We start from the raw sequence: 23,402 nt of genomic DNA, 5'->3' as shown, positions 1-23,402 counted from the left end.
GTATCATGTTAGTTTTTCACTTTAATATTCAGTTTTGTACTTATGTATGTATTATCCTGTCTGCAAGTACTACGAAAGAAAATGTAGGTGAATGGTTCAATTTGTAAAACAACTACAGTTTAAGTATGCGCAAAGAACTAAATTATGCAGGAATTTGTTATCTTAGTGATAACAGGTACACAATCTTTTAAATGTTCTTACATAAGAGTCAGGCACATGGAAAGTAAACTGCGTTAAATTATGTTTGGGCGCTAGGATTTTTTTAATCTTTTAATCTCTCTCTTTATTTATTTTTTATTTATTTATTTTTATTTTTTTTTTTTTAAAGTTTACTGTGTGCAATAATTTAATAGGTTACAACTTTCCTCCATGCAGGACCAACGATTTCACAGAAGCCCCATAAAGATATGACAGTTGTGTCAGGATAAGCATCCGCATGTAGACATTTAACAAGTCCAGAAAATCGACGGCAGAGTTTCGGCAGAGAATTTTTCAGGCAGAGTCCTCCTATCTTTACTTTATCTAACACAAGTTTCTGTCTATTCTAACAGCGATTCTTAACAGTCTTTTGATTGCTTCTTTGCTTAATTTTAAGTAGTTCTTAACAGGATACTCTTTCCCCGTACAACAACATCCAAGCTTATATGTAGACTTTATGAGGCTCTTAGCCGTCTATTCGGCTGCGTTCCCGGAGCAGGATGGAGCAGAGAGTAGATGGTTTCTGCCAGGAAGATAACACACTGTGAGGCTAAGGCCAGGTCAGTGGTCTTCCTTGGTGGCGCTCACTCACTCACCGACTGTGAAACATGGTAGAGGGTGTATCTTAGTTTGAGGCTGTATGGCAGCAAATGGAGTTGGTAACTTTGCTTCATTGATGTAATTATGACAACACATACGTACACTGACATATTGCGCTATAACTTGAATTTCAGTGTCCAAAAACTTGGCTTAGGAACATCATTCGTGTTTCAACAGGACAATGACCCTAAGGGTACAGCGAACCTCACCCGGGAGTAGTTACTCTATAACGTTCCTCGCCAGTTAAAGACGCCATCTCAATCCCCTGACATAAATCCAATTTAAAGTTTATGACACGAATTGGACCTAGAAGTCAGGAAACAAAATTTCGTGTAAAACTGAACTTAAGCGTATACTCTCCTGCAATAATGGCACAAAATTCCCAGTAGTACAACCAAGACTTTGGTTTTCTGTATGAGAAACAGATTACAAGCTATTATAAATGCAAAAGGTATGAATACAAATTATTAAATTTTGTTCGTTCCTAGATTTTGCTGTATGGTCTTGCCAATACACTTTTTTTTTTTTTTTTTGACATGCAAGTTTACGTTTTCGTTGAATATTTTGTGTAAAAGGCATGTTAAAACGAAAGTTTCATTAGATTGTATTTATTACCTTCTGTGTTCGTTATTGTCCACCTAAAATTGTCAAGCATTTCCTATGTTAGCTAATAAGATCATTTATAGGCAATTGCCAATACTTTTTTACCCACTGTAAATGCTATCTTACCAAATAGCGCCGAGCTAACGATGATTTGGGGAGCTTATTTTTGTCGCCAAAATTTGGCGAGAAATTACCCAAAGCCGCCAATCTTTGCAACCAGTTGGCGACATTTTGGTCGTATACCTATGTAAGTATAACTGTATCGGACCCTATGTAACTGTAACTGTGTATGCTTTCCAGCAATTTCGAAAAATCGAAGGTACTGGATGTATCTCATCGAGCTGGGGAAATTATATAATACCGCAGAGAGCAACAGTTAATGTACATATCCGAAGAAAACAAGAAAAGGGGAGAATTACTTACTGCTATAAATGTTAGAGATTTGGCCGCACTCAGCATCTGGTGCTTCAAAATCACTCCCTGTGCGGTATGCAGTAAAAGCCAAAAAACGAAGTGCCGAATCCGCTAAGTCAAAAGAAGAAACCACTGTTTGTATTTTTTGTCGCGCACATCGTGTCAGCAGGTATCCTAGTGTCGAAGAACATAAAAAGAATTTTCCAAAACCTCCAAGAAAGACTTAGCAAAAAACAGTAAATCAAATCCTGAAGACAAAGGTAAACATTCCGGAACTATCGAAAAATTCAGAAGCCTCCACTTTCACCCAAAACGGAAGAAATGCAACGAAATAATAAGTAACTGCATAGAAAATTCAGGAAACTCGAATGAAGAGAGTTCAAGTTATAGAAACTGGATAAGCATGATAAAAGAAATATTTCCCATTTTAAAAGACATGAAGAAAGAAAGGTCACCCGCAGAAATGCTAACTACCATCCTAAAAGCAGCAGAACTGTTCTTGAATTAGACGATACCGAAGATAGTCTCCAACTCGGCAGCAGAACGAAAATTTTATCACGCTCGTGTGGAATTGATGGGTTAACCACATCCTGTGTCACCAGCTGGCAGCACGAGCTTCACTTTTTTTTTGCCTTATCGGCGAGAGTGCTTTGCGCTGCGCTTGTGCAACACCTTCTCGAAGAACTATCTAGAATAGGGATCCCTAACCTTTTTGTCCGTAAGGGTAAGAAACAAGGTGGCACATTCTAGAATATCTGTTGGACGACGGGCATCGTTTACTTTTTCGAGGTGGATTTATATTGGATAGAGTAATACATTCACTTAATGTGAAAAAAAAATCGAATTTAAAAATAAAACTTAATATACAGAAATTATTCTTATTTCATTAAAAATGAGAAAACTTTCACATAGAATTTTATTGAACTAAAAAATTTTTATTGTGATCGCACAGTGGCGGGCACACGTTAAACGATCTGCGGCCGGCATGGTGCCCGCGGGCATAGGTTGGGAGCCCCTGATCTAGAAGGTGTTGGCTTGTACTTCAAAAGCCACCGCTTTAGGGCAATAATTCGAAAGCGTAGGTAAATAGCAATTCCTTGCTAAAATGGTTAGTGCACCATTACGTTCCAACTTGAGTTTTCAGTTTAGTTCGGACTGTTGAGAAAACTCCACGCGAGCCGCCCCTTCCATTTCGTTGTTTTCAACTTCCCTAGATGTTTGAAGTGGTAATTACTGATTGTGAATTCATACTGAAAACAGCGGTTCGAATACTTTAGCGTGATAAGATTCAAAACTGTAAGGTATTTTTGTAAAAATAAATATGATAAGCTATCATCAAAAAATAATAGTGGAAATTCTTTTGTTTGTTAATAACATCTATCTTCAAAATTAAGTTCCAGTGGCTGAGAGTTAGTATTATTTAAAACCGCATTATCTAATCTATTACTGAAGATTGGGTTGGATATTCTTGTTAGTATTTATGAAGAATATTATTTTGGTCTAAACTGGTTTTAATGACACTGCCATAGCTAATACAGAAATGTTCTTTCATCTTTCTTTGGGATTTATCTTTCTTCTTTTTGAGTTTTATATTTTTGTCCTCTGCAAAATAACATCCTCATATCTAATTTGAGGTTAAGCTAATTTAACTCAGAGAAGAATTCATTAACCGCAATTTTATATTTGTTTGTTCTTCATATGTGTTAAAGCACCCCTTCCATCTTTTCTCTTTAAATTGTTTTCATTTCACGAATTCGATAGATATACTGAAAAAGTGAAAAACATTGTCGCAGAGAGATATTTGTTGGAAGCCTCGTATGTAAGTGATTCAGTGAAATAAATGCGCAGCTATGCCGTGAATAATTAAAGTTTATCTTTATCAAAATAAAAGCACAAGGTCTTTAAGTGCTTTGATTTACGATTAGTTCTTAAAAAAAAAAAAAAAAAAAATTCTATCATTTGATTTATTTAACAGCTGATTTTAGATAAGATAGATAAGATTTTATGTTCTATGTCTTTAATTTCTGGGGAACTCATTCTTGAACTAAATAAGTAGATTTTTTAGTAGACCTAACAGAATTACTCAATATAAAATTGTTTCAAGTATTAAACTGAAGCTGTATGTCAAAATCCCATTGTAATTTTTTTAATCTTATGGATCTAATATTCTTTTTTTTTTATGTTTTTGAAAATGATAACCTTTTTGATGCAAAATATGAAAGCCACATAATTTGAAAATTTTTTATTTTAGTTTGCTCCCTCCCTTAACATTTTCGTTTCCGATGGTCTAACATTGAACCACCTGTTCGAAATTCTATAGAATGTAATCCCCCTTTTTTTTCTGTCCTCAACGTCATGCATAAATACCGTATTTAGTCGCACCCACCCCCGTTTCAAAGCAGAAAAAATAGTCAAAAATGTACAATATTGTGCAGCAGATTTCTCCCCATAATAGTCGCACCTAGACTTTCAAAATGAGAAATGGGCAAAAAAAGTGCTACTATTACTCGAGAAAATACGGTAGGGAGCACAGGGAGTCATCTTTTTACGTTTCGTAAACATCACATCTTTTCACCTTTGGTGTGCTACTACTTGTGAAATGTCATAACATTGCTTTTTGTGTATTTTATACTATAACATTTCATCGCTTGTGCAGTGGCCAGTAAGTAGTTTTCTTAATGTTTGTGGCTTTGTATATTTCGATATTTTGTTGACGTGACAATTACAAATATGTACAGTTTGTTATCTATGAAGAGTGATGAAGATCATTCTTTACGAGTGAAAGATTTTTGAATTTCTGTAGTTATAGAATTGATAGCACTGCGAACGTGAAGAGCGTAGACAAAAAATTGAAGACATCAATACATGTGCCAGAAAATACGGACATCTTGTTCCATCTGAGATTCGCTAAGAAGCAGCAGCGCCTATGCCAATATATGAAACATCTTTACGATGCGATTTATGCAATACGAAAGCTGCACCCCATCACATAAACGGCGGTATACAGTTTGCAATATTGGACTCTGCCTGAACAATAAGAATTTTCCTACAGTACCATCAACAGATACCATATTTTTCTGTAATACTTTTTGAAATTTCAATAAAAATTTAATTTTTTTATATTAATCTTTACCAATACGTTAGTCTTGTAACAAGCAAATAAAATTTTTCACCGGCTACTTTTGGGGGAAGCTAAAGATTTATATATTCTTTTTTATAAATATTCAACGGAAGTTTAAGCTTCGGTTGCTTAGCTTGTAAAGCATACAGTTCCTTCACAATAAGCATCACAATAGAATTTAGAAGATGTCGTTAACCCAGTGTTCATTTAGTATTCATTTTATTTGCATAGTTTCTTCAGCGTGTGGCATCGTGGTTTACTTTCCCTTTTACATCATATTTCACGCATTGTTGCTCATTTAAGTATCACCTTACCTGAAACTCACTAAAACACGATGTATTTAGTTTAGAATAGCATTACCTGTTGCCGCCTTTCACGTCGAATGGGAGGAGAAGAATTGGTTCCGAAAAAGAATAAGAAATCGCTAGAACGCGCTGTGCGTGACACACTCTTTTTGTTGGTTTCGTATTTTCTGTAGCATGAGAATGAATAAAAGAGAAATGGAGGGGGGGGGAAGAAAAAGATAAAAGTTGAAAGCGGCAAAGAATAGTTAAAATGTATTATGATATTGTATACACACCAGTGGTATCTCAGAAGGGAAATGACCTAAATTCTTCGTTTTGAAGTTTTATAGAAGATTATTTGGAAGATTAAAAAGGTATGTCAATGATGAAATTTATTTTGTTACTCGTTTTTCTGCGGAATATGTTCTTTTTAACTTAACACAGTTTTGTCAGATGCAAAAAATTCTAGTATAGAATGCCTGTGTAGTTGTTCCATTATACTGCTGAAGTTTCTGAAAGTTTATTTATTTATTTTTAATTAAAAGAATCGTAAGATTGAAAGGAAATTGCAGTCTGACATTTAGTTTAACACGTGATTGAAAACTTTAAGCTAAGTAGTTATAATAGTTGTATTAATTTAAGAATTAACCCCCTAGAAATTAACTATATAGAACATGAAATCTGACGTTTAAAATTAGCTGTTTGAAAGTTCTGTACTACTTTTCAGGCTTTCTCTGATGACTTATTGAATAGTGTCCCGTTTTAGCATGTCAGTGTGGGGAAAGGTAAGAGCTATTCTCATTTTAGCCTTTCCATCAGAAGAAAAGAGAAAATTATGACAGTGAGACATGATTATGACGTAATAATGAAGTATATATGAAGTGATACATAGTGATGCTTCTAGCTTTACCGAGCTCAGGCATTGCTTAAATGAAAATTATGATCACTATGCGTAATATAGTAAACACGAAAATTCTTTTTATAAAATAGTAATACGTGATAAAGCACGTGTTACATTTTCATTCAATATATTTTTTTTAACACCTCCCCCATCCCGAGAAAAATGTCTGCCCACCAACTGTAGTAAAGGAAAAATTATAGCAATACAGTGTAATCTCGATTATCCGGTGTAATGTAAGGCAAGCAGGTCACAGATAATCGAAAAACGCGCATAATCCAAACTATTAATTTTCATAAATATTGTATGTACAGTAAGACCCCGCTTAACGCTGTTTCGTTTAGCGCTGTTTCGGTTTAGCGCTCTTTTATTTCAACCCGGGGATTCTCCGAAATTGTGCGCAGCGCTAGGTTTCCAAATAACATATCCGAAACAGTGTAGTTGTGTTTCTTGCTTTGTGGACGCATTTTTATCATTTGAAACATTTGTTGACATTATTGTAAGTTTAAATTTGTATAATACTATAACGATTAATACAGTGACAAATATTATGATCTTTAGTTTTTATCATGGGTGATAATAAAAAACAAGAAAAGAAAGCAACCAGAAAAAGCATTTCACTGGAAACTCAAATGCAAGTGATCAGAAGATTAGATTCTGGTGAACGTCAATCTCAAATTAGTGCTGCATTGATTTTGGCAACTTCAACAATAAGGACAATTCTTAAGAATAAAGAAAAAATACTGTCATCGGCAACTGCAACTACGTCAAGCTCTGCAACTAGAATTATCCGTTCTAGAAATAACATTATAGAGGAAATGGAAAAACGACTGTCTATATGGATTGACGACGAAATTGAACGCAATATGCCATTAAGCCAATCTATCATAATGCCTTCTTGACAAAAAGGCAGAAAATTGGAAACCCAGAATAGACTGAATGATCTGACTGAGAATTTTATTTGTTTTTAAATGTATATGCGTTTATATTGTTTTTATTTTTGTAAGAAATAAATGTTTGATTTTATTTTTATTAAAAAAAACATTATTAAATTTAATGCCTAACCATTTTTTATCCGTCTTCCCCTAACCCCATTATTTACATGTTAAGATAGCCTCGCTTAGCGCTGTTTCGCATTACGCTCTACTTCGATGGAACGTATCCCCCGCGTTAAGCGGGGTCTTACTGTATTTATTTCTTAAAAAATCAGTAATTTTATTTTATTTTATTTATTATTATTATTTTTTTGAGAACGTTTAAATGTCTGTCGAATTTCACTACGCATTTTTCCAAGTGCTATTTTATTAGTGTATTCGAATCCCGTTCGGCCGAAGAAGTTTTTTATAAAACAGTAGCACGAACAGTTTGCGCACCAGTTCCATATCCTTCCGCGAACTTTATTGTTAATTCGCCACGTTAACATCTTATGATAAGTTATTATTTTAATGTTAAAACCGCCATTTCAGTCTGCATATGCTGGCATACCACGTAGGCATAATCTGCACCTTAGATAATCGAGACTGCACCGTATAAAGCTTAAATTGCAAGATTTATGCTGTTCTCGCCTTGTACAACTGCATGAAGAAAAAAAAGTGCCTGAAGTGAGATGTATTTTATTGCCTTGAATGGAAAACAAATCACTTCAAGAAAGCCTAAAATGGGAAGGTTGAAAGGGGGCATTGCGATTGAAAATAAAACTAAATGGTTTGGGAGGTTGTTGTGATACTATTCCATCGTAAAAGAAACAAACTATTAATATTGTTACATTGCTGCATGGGTTCGTGGATTTGGAGTGATTAACGACATCACTTGATGAAGAATGAAAACACAATTTATTAGCCAGTATTACTTAGGGCAGCTCCAAAAACACGTTTACAGTCGTCGAAAAACTTCGACAAATACTCTGACACAATCAGCAACACAGCCTTCAGGCTGTCACGGTGAAGACAGCTTCACGGCAAAGCACCTGAGTACAGTCCCGATTCGGTTCGATCATTCTTGGAACTGAACGTACTCTCGAGACTCTCCACGTTACAACTCGCGATGCACTCGACGATATACTTAACGATGCACGCTCTTGATACAGTAACAAGGCACCTCCACACTAGACTGATAATCAACTCAATAAACTACGAGACACTCGATAGACTACGAAACACTACTCCGCATACCAGCAGGGTTTATATAGCTTTTGGAGTTTATATTGCCTTCGAGACATCCTGGGCCAAACCGGTAAGAATTCGTTCTAGAAGGTTCTAGAAGGTTTCTCCATCCGTCTATGTCATATCGCCAAGTTTGTCGCCAAATGGACGATTTCGCGCCAAATCCGATAAACTTGCCTTCCTTTGCCATTTTCTGGTAACCCTAACCTGTAACCTGTTTTGCGGGGAAGCTATCTTACCGCGTCACTTCGAGAAAGCCTAAAATGGGAAAGGTTGAAATGGGGCATCGCGATTGAAAATAGCAAATCTAAATGGTTAGGGGGTTGCTGTGATACTGTTCCATAGTAAAATAAACAAACTTTTTTTTTGGTAATATGTGAAGACTTGTATGGTTATTTAATAAAGAAAAGACTGTGCTTGAAGACTTAATTTTGCTTTTTTTTTTTTCCTCTGGATTGACTGCACGCGAAACTTGCAGAAAATATTTCAAGTGGCAATGCTTTTTTATTTTGCCAAGATAGGAAATCTGCGAACCGAAAACAAGAAATACTTCAACGGAATAATTTAACCCTTGCTAAAGACAAACTGGGTTATAGTGATCCCACGGATCCCACTGTATGAAAATCAAATTAGAGCAATATTACATTATTTGCCTATATGAATTTCCTTTGCACTCAGAAAGAAAGTCTTGATTCCCTTTAAAATAGTTGTTTACCAGTTCTATCGTCTTTTTATTCGACTTTATTAGCGTCGGAAATCTCTATCAACTTTAATTTCTTTTTTTCAATGTCCGTTTCGCTCCATCGCCATAAAAGTTCACTGGATACGTACATTGAGGTGTATTTCATTTTCTTTTCTTTATTGTCCATTAGTAACCAAACAGAAAATTTGTTTTAAACAGTTTTGTTATTTATACGAGTCAGACGGATATGTTGTATAAAATGAATGTTTTTTCCTTGGATATCTGAAACTCGATTATTATTGGAATAAGTTGCGGTTATTGGGTTAATTGTGTATTAAAGATGTGGTTAAATATTCAACTGACTGTTGAAAACGCGTGTTTGAATCCCCCCTTTTTTTCAATAAATGTATTGGCAGAATTTTCGATGTATACTGCAGTTTGAAAGTATTAGTAGACAAATTATGTAGCTTGGAAATATATATTTGCGCCATGTTTCAAATGCAGTCGCTTTGAACGGTGTAGTAAATTAGCGAAGGCTGACTGCTAGTTCAAATTCCTGAATTGTTGCTGTTTCTGTGACTGCATCAGTGGCTGACTGGTTAAAAACCTCTGAATGTTCGATCCACGCGAATGATCTGGCTGCATTGTTGGTTTTCGTGGTTTTCTCCGTATGTGACAAGAATACAGGCTAGTTTGACTTAGAAAGCATCCCTTCTTGGGCAACTAGCTCTCGTAGGCGTTGTTATACTGAAGTAACCTAATCTACCATCGTTCTTTTTCTGTACCCTTTCCCTCTTCTTGCGAGTGTAATATCGGTCGTATCCTTTGATGCTCCCTGGACAACGCTGTCCGTGATAAGACGGGTAAATGACTGATATATTCAGTCTTTCCTGACGCTAAGTTGCGAGTGTCCTGATATTTGGTTAAAATAAAAGATACGAACGCACAAAATTTATGCAGATGTTACTCTGTACTACGACAAAACAAACAGATATGTGAAACAAAATGTTAACAATCAATCAAGAAAATAGTGCACAAATGTTTACTGATATCTTAAATGCCATTTGGAGCCAGAGAACACTTAAGAAACATTTTTACACTTAAAAAAATTTCGAAACGTGATCTCACCTTACTTCTGTTATTTACGTTTCAGCTCATTGTGACCTTAACTACTCTTGATGTGTTCGATCTTTCGAAATCCAGCTCTTTATCCCCCTTCTCCTTCCTTCCTCTGATATCCCTCTTAGAAATTGCGGCCATGATTCATTCATGTAAGATGCTCTTGTAGTTTTACGAGGTAGTTGAGCCGCATGACGTGTCTGACTCAATCATCGTCAGATATTGGCTCAATATCCTTCAGATATTGTAATGTTGACATTGCTTTGTGTTCTTAATGAAATGTACCTTTTAAAGGAATAATATTGTGATAGCTATTAGTGGTTAATTCATGACCGCTTCTCATTTCTTATGAGACCTGCGTTTTTTAGGTTTTTAGTTTGATTTATATTAATTATGGCAAAGCATTCGAGGGCTATCTACCTGAGAGTGGGGATTGCCTTCGTGGATTACTTCTAAGGGAAACTGGCCTGTATACACGTCGGGAAAACCATGAAAATGTTTATGCAGCCAGCCTGTTCGGCGGGACTCGAATCCCGGACCGAACTACCAGTGTTCAGGGTCTTTACCGCTCGGCCGCTGTTGGACGTGCGTTCTTTCGAAATTTAATTATTCACTTAATTTTCCTGTTTCAATTTTCGGACGCTTAAATTAGCTAAAAATTGGAATAGCAAATGGTATCCTATCGACTACGCTCATCGTGTTATTAGTATAAAGTTATACATGCATTGTTATTGCATGAATCTTTCTGGTACCTGTAAATACTTCTTTCACATTGTCTTTTCATTTCTGATTTCTTGTGTTAATGATTTTTCATATCTACAGTATTGTAAGCAATATTTATGAATTATTTGTGTCATTACCAACGTCATCAGATTTATGATATCAATGATTGCGGTGTAATAGTGCTATAAAATATATCTTCTCTTTACTGATAATCTTCTCTTTCTTCCCTTTCCCCGAAATCGGATTGCATAAAAAATTTCTAAGACATAATTAAATATTTGATTACTATTGGAAGAGAGGAAAAAAACTTACTTTTCCATCAAGACAAACATTTATTGAATCTCTTCATATCTTGCTTTTTTGAATTTCTGATAAAGTTGTTTTGATATTGGTATTAATAGTTTAATAACAGTTTTTGTTGTTGATTTACAATCACTCAAGAAAGTTATTAAAAGAGGTAAAAAAAAACACTTTTAATAGAATTTAAGTTCTTTGATCTTTCAAAAATCAGGGAAGGACTTCCCGTTTGTCTTAAAATGAACAAATGGAAAGATAAAAGCTAACTTTTATCTTTCCATTTGTGGAAAGATAAAAGCTATTTTCTTATCTGACCGTGGGTTTTAGTAAAAAATAAATATTTCTAAACTATTCAATAATATTAATCTTCGTTATATTTTTTCCTCTATAAACCTTTCTGATTCTTTGTAATGGATCAGTTAAGTTTACCCCTTTTATTATTATTTTCACTTACATAGTTTCAATGTTAATTGTAACATTAATTAATTTCGTCAATCAATGGATACCTATATAATAAACTACTCGTCAGTGTTTGTTTTCGTAAAGATTTTAATCGGATAAATTACATAATTAAATTAATTTTTGAAAAGGATATTTATATTTTTATTTTTCAAATTTCCGTTTACTATATTTAGAATCGCTCGACTAGTCATCATTCTGTATGCTTTGCAATCAAAATGCATATCTTTCATTGTATGGTGATGGTAACTAAGTATTATATCGATGGCACAAAAGATTGTAAAATTTATCATTTGAAATCTTCTGGCTTTGTTTAAAGCCGACATTCCATCGTACAAATCATTAAAGCGTATGGCCATTATTGTGCCTGTGCGAAAGCTAGGAATACTTTATCAACTTGCCTCATCCATCTCTTCAAGCTGTTATCATGACCTCTGAAGGAAAAATTGCTTGCGGATGTGTTGATTGCTTTTTGAATGGCTTTGTGTAGCTGTCGGTTATTAATGCGATATTATAGAAAATACGGTTCTCTCTGGTTTTATGGAAATGAGGAAGAAGGTTCGTAGCATTGTTCTACGTATAAATAACGTTATTATCACTCGCTGTCTATTGATTACTATTGTTCGATGATTGGAATGATGGAACCAAGGATTTCAACAATGCAATGAAGAAAATTTTATCAAATGCAGAATGTTAATATTTAGTAGGCTTGGATGGAGAATTAATTATAGTAAAATATGACTTCTTTACCCCGTAAAGTGATCATTTAATAATGTTAAAAGTTTTTAATTTTTTTTTTTTCTTTTACACTATGGGATGAGATCATGATGGAGCTATGAAACCTCAGATTCGGAATTTTCATTATGTTCATGCTTTTGACTAATTAGAAGTTGAAGATTGTTTTAGATATTGAACGTTCAATAAATTAAAATGGCTTATCTATGGCATTGTAATTTTTATTAAATTAATTTTTATTATTAACTTAATTTATTATTATTATTATTTTAATTAACGTTTGATATTGTCTAATATTGTTTTAAATATTAATTATTGTACGGTTTATTTAAGTTGGTTTCTCTGTTTATTACTCTGTTGTTTGAAACAAAACAATTTTCAAAAAAGATCAGTTTTTGACTTATACCCAAGTGATTGTATTGAAATTTTACATATATATATTTTTATGTCAATACCGTATTTCACAGGTTTTTCCCCCTTTAATTTGATGTAGTTTTTTTTATTTAATATTGAAGTGATTTTTTTTTAAAATTTAATGGTCAAACTAACTAATCGTCATAGAATTTTATACTTTGTATCTTCGAATAAATCGGAAAATAGTCTTTCAAACGAAGCAGCTTGAAATCTCTAACGTGATTTAGCGAATTTCACAATAGTGCCTGTTAATAATAATCATGGGATGCTATTAATAATGATCATAATCTACTGTGGATTTTTAAATCAAAAATTTCAAAGAGAGAAAGTATATTTAGATTAAAAGTTTTATTTTATGATTGTAATGATTCTATTGATTTTATTAATTTCAGATGGTATTTTGGAAAAATAAAGAGGATAGAAGCTGAGAAAAAGTTACTTCTACCTGAAAATGAACATGGAGCTTTCTTAATCCGAGACAGTGAAAGCAGAAGAAATGATTTTTCTCTTTCTGGTATGTAAAAGCCATAAAGTATTTTTTTAAATTTTGGATTTATTTAAATGTGTCAGTACATTTGCTTTATTTTTATCTATTTTTACTCTTCTACGTTTAAGCTACAAACAGAGAAAATGACCTGAGATAACAATTTTTAAAATTTAAATGTAATATGAAATTGCTTTGAAAAGTATTATTTATTTTATTTAGAACCAATACTAATGGAGAGTTATAAATTTTCTTATCATTTTGGTTATTATAAAATCGTTTAACAGTCCAAATATTAACTGCTTATCACCGCCATTAATTTTTGTTTCTGTTAAAACGTAGTTCAGATATTCTAGTAGTTTAGATGTTTTCCTATTAAAACCTAGTTTAGAAGAAAAAAGGAATTAAGTTATTCTAAAAGTAATAGTTTAAATTTCATGTTACTTTTCGATGTAATTGGAGGTAACATTTTCTGCCTAAGAAAATTATCTGATATTTTGCAAATTTTAAGAGAATAAATACCATTTAAAAAATTAATATGTGAGCTTTTGTTAAAAAATTTTATATTTTACTATTCGATCTTTAACTTTATATTTGTGAATTGAGAAACTTAATGTATGTGCTTTTCATCTAATTAAAACCATAAATTTTAATCACATGTAATACTTATCATAGAATTCTTTTCATTTACTAGCCCAGAAGGGCTATAAGTCTCGAAATGGCATTTTGCATTGAATCACTTAAAGCGTTGTATTCACTTTTCAAATTCTTGCCCCCAAATATTATCGCCTTATATTATATTTACAGAAATTAAGCAATGAAGAATCTGCATGAATGTATGTATATTTCTTACACTGTGAAAAAAGAAAGGTATCTACATTCTCCACCCAAATATGAGCACCTGAAAACCCGAATTTGGAATTTGTTTCATTGTCTATTTCGTATTTGGAAAACATTAACGAATTTTTCTAAGCAAACTCAAAGATTTCAAAGCGAGCAGGGGCAATACTGTACGGAAAAAAACATTTTTATCTCCAGCGCGCGAGACTGTGTATTGGAAATTCTAAAGGTTTGCTGTTTTTAAATATTTTTAGCCCAAGGTGGCATTAATCCAAATGCTCTCAAAACGTGTGTCTGTGTGTGAAAAACGCTCCTTTGGGCATAATATAAAATCCGAAAGCTTTCGATTTTTTTATAATTATTTATTTTTCTTTAAATTATTAAATTACGTAGAATATGCATTATATGTTTATTATAACGAAAGGGCACAAATTCTATGTGTGTTCTTTATAATCACTGATAAATAATATTATGATGGGTAAATTGTGCATGATTATTGAATTTCTGGTAATGAATTTCCTGTTCTGTAAGATTCCATTTTTATAGTTTTGCTGTAGAGAGAGTTTGAGTATTAGTCTTTTTTCTTATGTTGTCCTCTAAGCAGTTATACATTTAAATTTAAAACTACACTAGAGTAGGAATCCTTTTTACACTCATGTCCATAAATTAAGGGTAATGCAAAATCAGGCAAAGGAAGAGTTAGAAGCAAAGCAAATTTGACTTATTTGTAAAGCTTATTTATTAAACAAAAGGTAAAGAGCAAAAAAAAGATGCTATATGTTTGATATTATTTAAAAAAATTAGCGATTTTTTCCTCCAAAAGTTACCAAAAAAAAAAAACTATTTACAAAAAACCAATATTACATGGTTGGTATGATTGTTAATACATTGTATGTCTCCCAGACGATGCAACACTGTCCATACAACGCCTAGGCATGCTGAGTATCAGATTATCGATCTGATCTTGGGGGATATTACACCACTCAAAAAGCAATGCTCTCCGAAGTTCCGGTAGACATGTAGGAGGAGGTTGACGGGCTGCAACTCGTCGCCAAGCATGTCCCACACGTGCCCTACTGGATTCAAGTCAGGTAAGAATGCTGGCCCGTCCATACGGGTGATATCCTCCGATTGAAGGCATTCGCTTACGATGTTTGCACGGTGAGGACGGGCGTTATTATCCATGAACACAAATTGTGCGCCCATGGCGCACCGAAACAAACGTACATGTTGTTCCAGAATGACGTCCCGATAGATTTGGCTTGTCATGGTTCCAATTTGAACATGCAGGTCAGTTCTGGAACCCAGTATAATTCCACCCCAAACGAGCACTCCTGCACTACCGTAACGGTGTCGTTCAATGATGTTTTCTTGGTGGTAACGGGTACCTGAAGCTCTCCATATGAAAGTCCGCCGAGAATCAGACTGCAAGCTAAACCTGGACTCGTCGGAAAACATCACACAAGCCCACTGTTACGGTGTCCACAATGCATGCTCTCTACTCCAGGCTGACCGCAGGCGACAGTGAGTTGCCGTAAGTGGAACACATCTGACTGGTCTACGAGCATATAGACCAATCTGCCCTAAGCGTCTGTACACGGTCTGCCTTGAAATTGTCGTAGGGGTGGCTGAAGAGAGCTGACGAGACAGGTCTGAGGCTGTGCTCTGCCTGTTTCTTTTGGCAGTAACTGCCAAATACCGGTCCTCATTCGGCGTTGTAACTCTGGGGCGACCTGTGCTGTAACGTCTACTCACATTACCATCATCTTGGAATCGTTGCCAAAGCCTGGAGATCCCACTCTGGGCAATTCCAAGTTCGTCTGATACTTCCAGTTGGGTACGCCCACATTCCAGACGGCCGATAATGCTACCACGTAAAAAATCATCCAAATGCGTCCTTTGTGTCATAACTATTCGGTTATTGCACTGAAATGCTTATAAAGCGCCTGCGAACAATTTTACTTCTTTGCCCGCATTCCTTATATATCACTCTCGTCATTGCGACGTACCATCGGTGTCATCTGGTTACTTCCTGAAATTTGCATATGATTCTTGAAGATGTGCGTAGTGATTTTACAGGTGATATGTTTATTTTAGAGTTCGATTTCCGCGTGACTCCGAATTATCCTTAATTAATGGACATGAGTGTAATTATTTTCTCTTTTAAATTATTAAAACAAAACGGGTATTATTACTTTCAAAGTAAATTTTAAATATTCTGATTTGCATTTCAGTGCGTGATGGAGATACAGTAAAACATTACAGAATTCGACAACTAGATGAAGGTGGTTTCTTCATAGCCAGAAGAACTGCATTTCGAACATTGCAAGAACTAGTTGAGCATTATACTAAAGATGCTGATGGTCTTTGTGTAAATTTACGAAAACCATGCATTCAGGTTTGTACTGATGAAGTTGTATATACGTAAAATATCTATCTATATTTTTCTTTAAATTTCTACAAGTAATATCCAAAATCTATGTGAAATTGCTTTTCTTAGAACCAGAAGATATTTTCTAGCTTGAATAAAGGACGCTAATATCTTATTATCTATTATGTTTCGAACATGATTTTTGACAAAAGCAGTTTAACATATCCTACATTCCATTTTACCTTCTTCATAATTATGAACTAATTATTTTGTTGATAAAATAAGTTTTTTTTAAAAAAAAAAAAGATCTTTTGATGAATCTTCATAATTACATGTATTACCAAGAATCAAATATGGCTTCTGAATAATAATTTACGTATTTTCTAAATTACTTTGATTGAGATTAGTTTGTCGTCAATATATCTTCATAATTCAGAAAATTCACTTCATTATTTCAATTTTATGTTTATGTAACTGTTATAAGGTGTTTATATAAGTTACTTTTAAATATTAAAAGAGCAGCATAACAGAGTTTCAATAAGTACTTAAAAAATTCGAAGTGTTAAATCATTAGTAATAACTAGGCTTTCTGTGTGCTTTAATATATCTGTGGTAAAAAGAAGATTATGGCAGCTCATTGGCAACATACTTCTTTTAAACATAATTATTATGAAATTTTATAGGCAGATTAATGTTTTAAGTTCAATAATAGGTATCCCTGCACCATAATTGAAAATATTGTTACAGATTTTGTATTTAGTTGGCTATTTTTGGTAGAATTGTAATTAAAATTGTTTTATTCCTTCCCCTGTAATGCAACGCGTGACGATTTTTAAGAGAAAGCTACGCTGAAAAAGTAAAAATACAGGAGTATTCACATGTAATGAATAGATATCTCGTAATTTGTATTTAAATTGAATAGTGCAATTGTGTGTTAACTGTAACTGTAATTGTACTCTTTTGCTTTCCAGAAACCTTGAGAAAATAAAAATTACCAGAATGTTCTCGTGCATTATTAAAAAGCTTTATAAAGCCAGAGAAAAACATCTCTGTTCAGTTTGTTTACTTATTTATTGTTGTTGACTGTAGCGAATTTGCGGTGAGATCGGATTAGCTTTCTCTGCACTTCGAATTGTGTTCTATTTAACGTTTTAATAGTTTAAAATATAACTACTGTGTGTTATTGTGATATTGTACGAATATCAGTGATGAAAAATTTCAGCATTTTGTTTTATTTCTTATGATAAGAATAATTTCTTTTAACTTTTCATCGGACTTGTGCATTCAATCTATCACGAACCCGTACACATGCAACAACATATTTACAATCATATTGTGTAAATTTATTTGTTTGTTTGTTGTTTTATTTTAAGTTTTTGTAATAAAAATATGCAAAACTTTTCGTGATATTCATTTTTACAGTTACAATAAAAGCTCGACTATGCATACTATCAATGTTTATTAAAGGAGAAAATAAAGAATCCTAGCCCAAATGTATGCATAAACAATATAGCCAGAATTTTCACACATTAAAAGTGATATTTAGAAATATATATGCCCATGTATTATTTGAATTAGTGTTTCATATAAATGTATTTCCCTGCAACCATTTCTGTATGATAATTTATGTGTTTAATTTACTTCTCGCTCTTCTGTATTCCTATTTGTCATATAATTGTTTTTAAAACAAATTAATGTTAAAACAGGTTGAGAAACCTACTACTGGGGGCTTATCCCACAACACAAGAGATCACTGGGAGATAGACAGAAGCTCACTTAATTTTGTTCGAAAATTGGGACAAGGCCAATTTGGAGAAGTCTGGGAAGGACTTTGGAACAATACAACTCCAGTAGCTATAAAAACTTTGAAAACAGGTAAATATAAATTTCTGTTTAGTGGCATATATCCATTTTAAGTGAAAACATTGGTGAATAATAATCAGATCGGGGTTACTGCATAAATTCAGCCGTATGTCTCAAATAGGGAATCTCAAAATTACCACTAATATTGGCATCTTTCAGTGTTAGCACAATTATTATATTTGAGATAAAAAGAAATGGGTTGAATAAGTATCATTAAACGTGTTTGAGATATGTTAATAAAAAAAAGAAGTATTTGTATCATGAAGGATGCTTTTGGCAAAATTTTAATTAAACTAACTATTTTATTACATATAGTATATTTTCCTGCTTAGAATAAAAAAAAAAAGCTGGTTATGAACACTTAAAATAGCTTACTTTTTAGAGTTATGAAATATTTTCATTATCATTGTCTATATCATGATCATCATTACTTCTAAATGGTATATCTTTTTGTTGGATATAAAAACAAAATTATTTGTTGAAGAAATTAATAACTGAATAAACTGATATCAAATTCTTAAAATACAGTTAAGAGGAAAGCAGTACTATCATCATAATTATTCAATGATCATCTTCAATATGAAAAATAGTTTGTTACAGGGAAGCTTTTTTTTTTAATGGTATGATTTTTTATTTATTTTTTTTTTTTATTAATTTTTATGGTTGGGCATTTTACAAAGTTTTTGACAAAATTAAAAGGTTGAGTTCAGGTAGTCTTAGTATAAATAATATTGTTATGAGATGCCCAGCCCCAGTAAGATAGCTTCCCAGCAAGGTGGCTTTATGGTCACCAAATATGGCAGCCTAGCCTTCCCTTGTCATTTTCAGGCAACATTAAACCTGCCTTGAGGGGAAGCTATCTTAGTGTGGCTGGGCATTTTATAACACTTTCGATCAAGCAAAATTCCACTTCTGACACCAGTTGTGTTCTATGGGTTCATGGTTTTGGGTGATTAATGACAACACTTAATAAAGAAACAAAACACACTTTATTTAGGCAGTATTCCTCAGGACAGTTCAAAAATCACGTTTACAGTCATCGAGAAACTGCGACAAACATACTGAAATAATCAGCAACACAGCCTGCAGGCTATCAGGCTATAGCAGTGAAGACAACTTCATGGCAAAACACTAAAGTACAGCTCCCGACTCAGTCAATTGCTTTCAGAGCTCAACACACTCGAGATAAAACCTGGCAATACACTACTGCTCCATGTACAGGCAGGGTTTATATAGCTTTTGATATTTTGATATGCCTTTGAGAACATTCTGGGGTAAACCGTAAAGAATTCATTCTAGAATGTTCCCTAACCACAAACCCACAGAACACAACAATATATTTAAGTATAGATACAGTTTATTATTCATTTTAAATATTTGGTATATCCGTTCTCTTACATGTGTCATTAGCATCAGAAATACTAAAATTAATTCTAAATTTTAATATTTTGTTTATCATTATTTTCATTATAATTACTATCAATGTCCCCATAAATTTATCCGTCAGTTTTTCATATTTCTTTTCCACTTTTTTCATGGTGATTTAAGAAGTATATGAAAATTTTTAATTATGTGAATACTTCTTAAAATATAAGAGTTTTTACATTTTTAAAATGCTAGTGGTATTTATATTTGTTTATATAGTTTGTTATATATTTGTTTTATATAGTGTAATGAGTTTTACGGAGAAATGTTGATATTTCATATGAGTCACATTTCTAATAACTGGAAATAAGCTGTTATTATCAAGGGGAAATTTTTTAATTTATTTATTTACAAATATATTGATCAGTGTAATTCTAATATCTGAAATTCTTAGAATAAAAAAGTGAAAGGTAAAATTGCAATTATTACATTTTACATGCAAAATAGGACATAAATTAATAATTTTCTTAAAATAATTATTATTTCTTAAATATGATTGCTGAATCTTTTTCTTTTAACCTGCAGTGAAATTGATATTCTAATTATCACATGTGAAAATGATGTTAAATACTGAAACTTGAATAAAAGTACTTTCTTATATTCACAAACAAAAACTAAATAAAAGGCTAATCGCATTCCTTCCTGAAACTGTGAAATTCCCCCCTGGTTGAGAACCCCTGATATAGTAGTAATAAAAATGGATATTCAAAACTAATTTTTGCATAAAATCTCATCATGCATTTATTTATCAGTATCACTAATATTTAATATTCAATGAACAGGCACAATGGATCCTAAAGACTTCTTGGCTGAAGCACAGATAATGAAAAAGTTGAGGCATCCCAAACTGGTTCAACTTTATGCAGTATGTACTTTGGAAGAACCTATATATATTATCACAGAATTAATGAAGCATGGCAGCCTACTAGAGTATCTTCAAGGTAGACTACTGTTTAAAAAAGTGTTTTTCATGTGACAGTTACTGTGTTGTAAATATTAATGATGCCCTTCATTTCTCCTGCATATTTTATATCTAGTTTATCTTCTTGCTATATATTATTTATCTTTTTTATTAGGCAAAGCAAGGGCACTAAAACTACCGCAATTAATTGATATGGCTAGCCAAATAGCATCAGGAATGGCATATCTTGAATCTCAGAATTACATTCATAGAGATTTAGCTGCACGAAATATTCTTGTTGGAGAAAATAATGTGGTTAAAATTGCTGATTTTGGTTTAGCTCGATTAATAAAGGTGTGTATAAAACAGTCCTTCTAAAATTTGCATTTTTGCTTTTAATTATATAAGACACAATTATCCAAAAGAAACTTTAATGTTCATTCTTTCCTTTTTTACAATTATTATTTGTTGGTATTAATTTAATTATTCAGTAATTTGTTATCTAGGAGGATGAGTATGAGGCTCGTGTTGGTGCTAGATTTCCCATTAAGTGGACTGCGCCAGAAGCAGCTAACTACAGTAAATTTTCAATAAAATCTGATGTTTGGTCATTTGGAATATTACTTACTGAGTTAGTAACATATGGCAGGATACCTTATCCAGGTATATTGGATTATTATTTTATTTTCATTTTGTATCTCGTTTATAAAGTGACCTTTTTTGTCGTTGCAAATGTTGTCGGCTTCTATTTATTTTCTATGTTATGTCAAATATGTTTGAAATCTTAAATATTTATTTATCTACACTATTCATTAAATGGAAAACTATCTTTTTTTTCATTCAAGTTAATCTAATATTAATTATAATGGTGATTTATAACCTATACTATTTAGTCTACTACTAAGCAAAACTAGTTTTTGTGACAGTCACATTATTTTTAGTAACTTACATTTAATTTTCTTCGTGTAATTTGCAATGCTTATCATTTTTACTACTCTACTAGCCTTAAATAATAGGTATCTTTTTTCCTCTTAAAATGGCCTTTACATTGCTGCATATATGAAAATCACATTTGTTTCGTATATTTTATTAGGCAAAGCAGTGTTCGTATATTTTATTAGGCAAATATGTTGACATAATTTTTCATTTATTTGTTAATTTTTAAGCTTAACTCTTTTGCAACCATTTACCAAAGAGTTCAGATCGACTGGTTCATTTGCAAGGAATTCTTCTTCATCTGTATATTGGCAGCTAAGAACTCCTAAACTTTAGTCTGAGTCAATTTATGCATGCTAAAAAATGGCAGTAAGATATGTATAACCCTTTAAAAAAACCCACTGGGGTACATGTGTCCCACAAGTATGCATTGCCTTTTACCTGTTACAAATATATATTTCAATAGAGTAGTTTATCACAATAATAAATGAAAACATTTACCTTTAAAAATAGCAGAATTTTATGTTCTTCCAAAAGGCAGTAACTCTCAAACTAGGCACATGTAGCAGTGATAACACGGGGTATGAGGTATGATAAGTCAAATATATAAAAATTGTCAGTAAAGCATCATTGTATTATATAACAACATAAACAGAGCATAACAACATAACTTCTTTGCCCCACTGGGACATATAAATCCTATTAGGCCTAAAATGTTTAAAGAAGATGCATATTCCTTATGCATTCTAATTTAGACCATTTCATAACCTTCCTTATTAAACATTTCAATATATCAAGCCGCTACATTTAGGAATTCATCCTAAATGCAAACCCCTTTAACTAATAATTTTCAAACCAAAACTTGAAAAGATTAGAATCATCTTATTTATATGCAGGTACCTAGTATAATGAGGCAAATATAATAGTTGATGAAAAATAAAGAAATAAAAAAGTCATTCTTAAGAGCTTTTTTCCTATTAAGGTAACAAATTAAAAGCAGATTTTTTTATAGTAACTCTGCATCAGTAGAAAGGGTCATTCAGAAAAGGTTCTAAATTTTTTTTAGTCATATAGGTGACAAACATTTCAAAAATATGTTAGCATGATTTATCACATTTTTAATTTTTAAGTTTAACCATTTCAGATCCAGTTACAAAGAGTCCAAACCTGCAAATAATTCTATAGATTACTAGAAGAAAGTTTTAAAGAAAAATCTATTTTAGATTCTCTAAATATTTGAATCATAATGTAGAATGCAAAGAAATGTTTTTCCAAGTGTTCGTTTTCCCCTTATGTACTTGAAATGGCATGGAATTGCTTCTTATTATAATGTGGATATCATTAAAATTATTATTATAATAGCTTGTTTAGATATGGTTTAATGATATCTTGAGGATAGGTCTAACTTAGAATGTAACAATGAAGACATTGGCCATTTTTGTGGTATAAAATTAATGATTTTAATTTGAATGGTGCAAAGTTACCAAGTTCGAATATTTTAGGAATAAACTTTTTTCTACTAATGTACAAAAATAGTCAGACTAGGATTTTTATTATATATATCATGGCTGTTATATCAAAATTTCTTAAATATTTACACTAAAATAAAAGCTAGTGGAATGAAATTTTAACAGGGAGCTTTAAAATGAAATCTAGGTCAATCCCCTTTTAGAAGATATTCATGCAGCTAAATATTTTATTAATTATCAGGGAATATCTATTAAGTGAGAATTCATTAGTTTTCTGTTCCTACAGCTCAGGTATCCATGAACTGTTTATTAGTAGAGTTCTGTTAAGATGAAGTGTCAGTTTAATAGCTGTTTGATCATAATTACAATGCCAGTTTCTGTAGCACACTTTGAGAAACAAGAGT

The 23,402-nt window shown here is 32.6% G+C and overlaps 1 protein-coding gene across 1 annotated transcript in view; it reads left to right on the top strand.

Moving 5' to 3' along the window:
• LOC118190252 (tyrosine-protein kinase Src42A-like) overlaps nucleotides 1-23,402 on the top strand; it is a 133,627-nt gene that overhangs the window by 103,228 nt on the left and 6,997 nt on the right. Inside the window, exons 2-7 of the mRNA XM_035360946.2 lie at nucleotides 13,102-13,223; nucleotides 16,268-16,431; nucleotides 18,111-18,279; nucleotides 20,475-20,633; nucleotides 20,769-20,947; nucleotides 21,100-21,256. Coding sequence (XP_035216837.1) covers nucleotides 13,102-13,223; nucleotides 16,268-16,431; nucleotides 18,111-18,279; nucleotides 20,475-20,633; nucleotides 20,769-20,947; nucleotides 21,100-21,256 — 950 coding nt within the window. The remainder of the gene's footprint in view (nucleotides 1-13,101; nucleotides 13,224-16,267; nucleotides 16,432-18,110; nucleotides 18,280-20,474; nucleotides 20,634-20,768; nucleotides 20,948-21,099; nucleotides 21,257-23,402) is intronic.

Source organism: Stegodyphus dumicola, chromosome 10 (genome assembly GCF_044657685.1).
Source record: "Stegodyphus dumicola isolate Sdum_Otavi_A_Nest chromosome 10, ASM4465768v1".
In the NCBI taxonomy this organism is placed as follows: Eukaryota; Metazoa; Arthropoda; class Arachnida; order Araneae; family Eresidae; genus Stegodyphus; species Stegodyphus dumicola.
This window is presented reverse-complemented; position numbering and strand designations above follow the sequence as displayed.